Source organism: Penaeus chinensis, chromosome 39 (genome assembly GCF_019202785.1).
Source record: "Penaeus chinensis breed Huanghai No. 1 chromosome 39, ASM1920278v2, whole genome shotgun sequence".
Taxonomy (NCBI): Eukaryota; Metazoa; Arthropoda; class Malacostraca; order Decapoda; family Penaeidae; genus Penaeus; species Penaeus chinensis.
Window position 1 is genome coordinate 23,694,371 of NC_061857.1, and position 7,500 is coordinate 23,701,870.

At 32.8% G+C, this 7,500-nt stretch overlaps 2 protein-coding genes across 2 annotated transcripts in view; one reads left to right on the forward strand and one right to left on the reverse strand.

Moving 5' to 3' along the window:
- The window catches only part of LOC125046401 (protein pellino-like), a 100,606-nt gene extending 98,406 nt beyond the window's left edge, over positions 1-2,200 (reverse strand). The window contains exon 1 of the mRNA XM_047644157.1: positions 2,072-2,200. Within this exon, the coding sequence (XP_047500113.1) occupies positions 2,072-2,091 (20 nt within the window). The 5' untranslated portion in view covers positions 2,092-2,200. The remainder of the gene's footprint in view (positions 1-2,071) is intronic.
- A 3,359-nt stretch (positions 2,201-5,559) lies between these two features.
- Positions 5,560-7,500, forward strand: part of LOC125046734 (dynein axonemal assembly factor 4-like) — a 9,058-nt gene continuing 7,117 nt past the window's right edge. Inside the window, exon 1 of the mRNA XM_047644640.1 lies at positions 5,560-5,618. The gene's annotated coding sequence lies outside the window, so the exon portion shown is untranslated. The remainder of the gene's footprint in view (positions 5,619-7,500) is intronic.

The window sequence follows — 7,500 nt, forward strand, 5'->3', positions numbered from 1 at the left end:
GCTATTACACCTGCAAAAATCGTATGTTACTGCATTTTATATATATACTACATACAGTTATGCCCATTAAATTTATAATCATTATGCTCCAAGTATATTACTGTTTAAGTTAACAAAAGAGAAACACAATCCCACAATTTCATATAAGCAGCCACCATACTTAATAGTGAATACAACACACCTATTATCCTATATCTTCATATACAGTGCAACCTTTAAATCTGTGTAGTTTATATTGAAATCATTAAATACCACAGTGTGAATCATATCATAACAGCATTCTTGACATGTTATTGTTCAGATCCAGGTCTCTATCATCCCATGTGCTGCTTAGATATCCGCTGAGCCAAAGGCCATAACAACAATCAAACCCATGGCAATCGAAAGACCTGCAGTAATAAGAATTCTACATTTTTCTAATATTAGTAAAGAAAATAAACTGGAAATCTTGTCAATTTCTTCCTTTCTTTTTCTTTTGCATTATTTTTAGTTTCTCCTTAAGAAACTATCACTGTTTTATGTATGAATCTTTATGTTCTACTTCTTGTACCCTATAACCTCTCCAACCCTCAGGATCATTAGCATTGCTAATGGAAAAGGAGTAACACAAAAATATCACTGATCTCTTACATGTGATCTGAGTTATCAACATATACTGTAAAAATCTATTTTTTTGTTTTTTTTTGACCTAAAGATTAAAACAAATTCAAACACACATATATAATGTTTATCATTCTTGCCTGACCTCATATAAACTATGCATGTATTACATAACACAAGAATAATTCATTTCATTTTGAAAAGGTAATGACAGGTGACAAAACCAGAAGGCTATTATCACAACCAAATAATAGAACAAGATACAGATGTTTCCACCACTGGCCTACACTCCCCATCACAGCAACCACCATGCCTATTAGCACTCTAGCAAAGACAAACAAACATCAACTTTGTACATATTGGCAGAGAGAAAACTCCTAAACCTTAATGACACTTTATCCTCAAATAAGGAACCAGTTGAAGTGCTATCATGTCAGAACATAATACATAATAGATTTTTCATAATCTTTGCAAAAGCACAAAACACTGAGTCCTTTGCAGTTTTCCCTTACAGTGGGTCTTCCCTCATAGATGACAGATATTTCCTAGTGGAAGTGGGTAGAACATAGCTGCTGCACATAAGAGTATAAAAAGCCCTTTTTGAAAGCCACTGGTGTGTTAATAACATTTACTTACCAAATAAATTATTCTAGATTCCTGATACAATAAAAGATATAAAAATAACTACAGTAAATAGATTTCAGTAGTTTTAGCAGGGGGAGATGTGTGTGAATACTTGCATGCATGTGTACATGTACACACACATACACACACATTTATCAATAAACAAATCAATAAAGTAACATATATATCATCTATAACTAACATACATAGTTAATATGTGAATGTAAAGTGACTTTACTATGATCTGTATCATCAATTTTTTGGGAATATAATCTCAAAGTAGTACTGTGACAGCACCCTACACTGCTGTCACAGAGTACAGCCATTGCACTATGTCACCTTCTTAAAGATTATTACTAAATTAAAAGTAATGACATTTCAAAACATGATTTCAATATCTTCATACTTCAACATCCCTACATTTCGACTCTGATCGCCTCTTGCTCATTACCAAAACAAAGATAACAACCACGACAGACAATCCTTACTTTGCCATAACTTGCCATCCTCGGAAATTCATAATTTGATACCCAACTTGCCATGCCATCCAAGTCTACTAGAATTCCGCATTATTTTAAGAAAGTCTCCAGTCACAATCGACGCCGACATTAGCGTTTCCCGTGAGAATAGACGTGACGGAGAACACACACACTACGTCATGGTACTATATAGATTGGGAACAACAGGAAAGAACACGCAAGCCAATACCACGAATTTCTCGTCGTGAACACTTCGAGTTTGGAGAACAGGCGACCATCAGGGGATGAAACCTCTCTGTATTTTTCTTTCATTTAGCCACCTTTCATCCATTGTAAATCTAATACAACACATTCTAGCGAGTACTTACATTATAGGAGGGTCGGGCATGGTTCTCCACAGCTACTCCACTTTGCTATGACCCGGCAAACGCCAAAAAAGTGTCTAATAACATTCAAAGTAGTACTGCCATTTGCAAAGGTTCAAAACAAACTGTCATTTACTGCCATCTGTCAGCCGACCCGCGAACCACGGCAGGGACCAAGCGTATAAACTTGAAGTCATTTACTTTAGTTTATTACAATTTCTATACAAATCTCTGTATTATTATATCATCAAAATAAATTTAATTTCATTATATGTCTCTTTAAGGATATTCAGATAAAAATGTCTTTTAGAAACTGATGTCATATGAGGGAGTACAACTATAACAATCAATCAATCCGCATACTCATTTATCACACCAATTACATTTCAAATGGGAATTTATTTATATACCCTTTTGCATAACGCACTTCTCTTTGTGTCTATATATAGAACTATATGCATATGGATACATATGCCTACATACGTAATTCATCTATATATATCCTTCTATATATACACAATTACTCACGAATATATGTATATATGTATATATTTATGTATATATGTATATATGTATATATAATATACATATACGTACAGGCTCACATATATGCATACATATGTGTGTAAACATGTATGTATATATACGCATAATTGTATGTGTATATATATATATGTATATATATAGACACACATATATATAAATAAATCAATATATATATATCATATATATGTATCTATATATACATACACCTTTATATTTATATTGATATATATGTGTATGTGTGTGTGTGTGTGTGTATAAGTGCATATACACAAGTATACATATTCATACTAATTTACACACACACACATACACACATACATACATACATATATATATATATATATGTGTGTGTGTGTGTGTGTGTGTGTGTGTGTGTATGTACATAGTATAAATATATATATATATATATGTATATATACATATATGTATACATATGTATATATACACATATATGTATATGTATATATATATGTATGTATATATAGACACACACATATGCACACACATTTATATATGCATATATATGTATGTATATATGTAAACAAATATATACACATATGTATGTATATATATATATATACACATACATATGCACACACACACACACACATTATGAGAGTAAAAACAGAATATACGCTAAGGCTTCTGAAACACTTTTTACTAACGAAGACCTACGTTACCGTAGATATGCACACATACATACACATGTGTATCTCTGTATGTATGTGTATGTGAGTGATTGTTTACTTGTCTGCTACTTTGTTTGTCTGTTTATGTATATCTGTGGATGTATGTAAAACTGTATTTATGCATGTATTTATGTGTTTATGTGCGGTTGTACACACGCACATATTATAGGATGTGTATGTATGTATGTATGTAAATGTGTGTGCTTGTGCACGTATATGTATATATGTATATATATGTGTATATCTATCTATCTATATATCTATCTATATATATATATATATGTATGTATGTATATAGACAAATTTACAGATGGGTAGAGTGATTATCACAGACAGATACATGAACATACAGTATTATATATATGTATTATATATATACATATATATACACACACATACACACACACACACACACACCCACACCCACGCACACACACACACACACACGCACACACACACACACACACACACACACACATATATATATATATATATATATATATACATATATATATACACATACATATATATATACATATATGTAAATACAGATATAATTGAGCATATGGTAAGATATGTAAGTAAACAGATACCCAGAGATCATGGGAGGCCAACTCATGGCCCGCGGCCCAACTGTTGGTCCTCGAAACCATCATAATGGCCCACGTGGATTTATGATCGTCATGAAGGATCGTAACATACGATTAAGAGACTGAAAAGTTATTTCATGATGATGATAGTCTTGATTCTATTGCTATTGCTAGTAATGCCGCTATCATAAACGGAAGATACATATGATTCTTATGAATGAAAATCACTAAACTGTTCTGAACCGAAGACTCAGTCTTAAAAAAAAATAGGTAGATAAAAAATACTTGCACTACAATTAGTGGATGATAATGTGGAAGATATAACTTGCATGTTATATTTGGTTTACATATATATGACGACAAGGTAGATATCTTATATTTGAAAACTAAAATAGAATTATACGACAGAATTATAGGTTAAACTCTAGAAACCCACGACAGATTCACATACATATAGGCCTACACTTAGTTATTATTACAGTCAATATCTGAGATTTGATACGTGAAGTAAACCTTTTATTTTCAAGTAAGGAATCTCAGACAGCTTTTAATAACGTAATCCTTGGAAATGTTTACATATATTAGCTCTCATGGCGGTAGCAGATGTGAAAATTTGACCTACAAGTGGTTTTGAATCTACAAGTCTTCTATAGACGAACAGGTTGATAGTTTAATGCATTTATGTGTATATACAGGTATGTATGTAATGTCTATTCAAGTATATAGACCTTGGTTAAATATGTGCATGTAATTCGAAATGGATATATATGTGTGTGTGTGTGTGTGTCTGTGTGTGTGTGTGTGTGTCTGTGTGTGTGTGTGTGTATGAGTGTATGTGTGTTTATACATATATATACACACACATATGCATACGTATATGTATCTATATATATCACACGAGTATATTTGCACATGACGTAAATTCAGTCTATACATACAAGTGCCAACCTAAGTGACATTCTACGAACTTTGGCACTAAAGGCAAGGGTAGCATGAGATTTAACTTTGCGATGCTTATGAAAGGTATTACATTTTCCGCAAATTTAAATAAACGGTCTGATTTGTTTGATGTATCAACTTTAATTTAACTTTTTTCCTTGAATGAAAAGGTTGCAGACATTGAAAACAAAGATGATATTTGCTACCACTTCTTCTTATCTTTCTTCTCCCCCCCCCCTTCCTCTATATCTATCTATCTATCTATCTATGTATCTACCTCACTATATATCTATCTATGTATCTACCTCTCCATCTATTTATGTATCTATCTCTCTATCTATGTATCTATCTCTATCTATCTATCTGTTTATCTCTCTACATCTGTCTATATTTTTATCTATCTATCAATATCTCTCTCTGTTATACTTATTTAAATATTTACATCTGTATAAATGCATAGATGTATGAATGTAGAATAATATATGAACAGAAGTACCGATAATTTGGCAGTTCAAACTCATGGAGCTGACAGAACATTACAACGTGCACAAAACAAAATCGCTTCTCAAGTTTCAAGACAAGCTTATTTAATAGAACTTTTGATGTTAGAATTATCAAAATAATCTATTATTAAAATAGAATACAAAAGAAAATAAAACATGAGAAAAATACCATGCGAAAGGAGTAAAGTGACGTCACAGGTCGCCATGACAACAGTAAACAACAATATGGAGAAAGGTGTAGCTACCAAGATGTGCACTTCCAACCAGACTTTGTCATTTTCCTGTAAGTATCTGGACTAGTGAATATTTCCTTGGCTCGAAAAGATGTTTGAAGGTGCAGAGTATAAGATTTCAAGTATATTTATGCCTTATATGTAGGTTTGGTGGCGTTTATTGGGTGAAAGTACTGCCACCATGCCACAGCCTTGAGATACTCGAAGATCCAGATTTTGCCTTGTTTGTCGAGCGATTATCAAGGACGGGGACAGATGCATATTTGCCTCGAATTTATTTTTAGGCTTTGCACGTTACTTCTGCTGTCTGAAAAGTGAACACAGAAAGCAGTGGAGGACGACATAACCCTTTGTATTCTGGGAGTGGTGTTCAGGGTACAGAACAAAGAATTTGGCAAGCAGACATTCACTTGGGTACAGAACAGGAATTGAAACAAATTTTTCGGATTCAAAGCTTTCCTCTTATAAATTCGAGTCCAGAAATTGAATATGAATTGAACTTGTGATTGAAATGAACTATCTGTGAGTGTAACTATGAAATTGCCTTTGTTGCAGTAAATGTCATATTTGTCAAAAGTTACTTTGCTGGTGATGGTGCCCGACTTAAAGCTATTACCCATTCTTTATAAAGGTGTAAAAACATATGTTTCAATGAAAATTCCGGACATAATCATGTAAATTGTAAAACATATGGTTACTATTCTCTGCCATCTTGGCCACTAATTAGCTGACAACAGCAGTTTCATTACATCTGTTTGGATATTTGAGCATTTGCAACTCAACTTTTATATTACAAATAACATTTTATAGCAAGTAATAATGTATAGTCTATTATGTTTAAAAGAAAAGTGATGAAAGAAATTATTTCAAATATGTATGTGGGTTTCATTGTTTGGGTGTACCGTAATGAGATGCAGTGATGAGTCATAATGACAGTATAAAGATCAGTGATTAACAAAGGTCATGTGTGAATACTTTTATGATACTTTTATTTGCTGTGTAGTCAAAATGAAAATAAAAGAAGACTGTAACCCAACCTCTTTAAAAATTTGGTATATTTTTGTGTATGACAAAATAGGCTTTCTCAGAAAATAGTAAATGAAACCTGAGACATTCTGTATGTGACATTCCTTTGCCAAATTGAAATTAAAGAGGCCCTGATCTTTATGCTTCACTGTTGCATTTCTGATATAGATAACATGCATTTGTTTGGAGGAGAGCCATCTTTTGGTGAGAAAATCATATATGTTCAATTCATTCATAGAGAATAACCACTCACGACTAGTGTTTTTAGGGTATTGGCTATGATATGGTATATATAGATATATTCTGGATCTTGTCAGAATATGCAAAGAGGATATTTGTTAGCTGTTCTGCTGTAGTGTCAACAGGCATGGAGGCAATGCAATCACAGTGCATATGGTGCATTTTGTGGTGAGTAAACTGTTATAAAATCACATAATTTACATGGTTTTATTAAATGTTATGCCAAAAACAGCTGCATATTATAGAATTTGTATGGTCCCCTAAAGTGATAGTGGGGACTTGGGTGTGCTAGCATGGTAACTATGATTATCCAGTGAAAATGAATAATGGATTTGTTGCAGTCACATCAAAATACACAAGAAATTTTTAATTCTGGCAGTGAATATCATGGTTGTCGTACTCAAAGACATCACTAAAATTGTATGTCATAGGATGTTATAAATGATATTCTTAAAAAAGAAAGATGATGCCCAAGAAAAAGGGAAATAAGATTAGGCGATAGAATTTAGGCTAGGCAATTAGGAGAAAAAAAAAAATGGATACTATTAATATAAAGCATAAGAGTTAGAAGCCATCCTTGGATCTGGCATGGGCCTTGTGCCAAATTGTGTGGCCCATGTGCCAGACAGCACTCTGGCAAAGGCCAATAAACCCTTATATGTATAT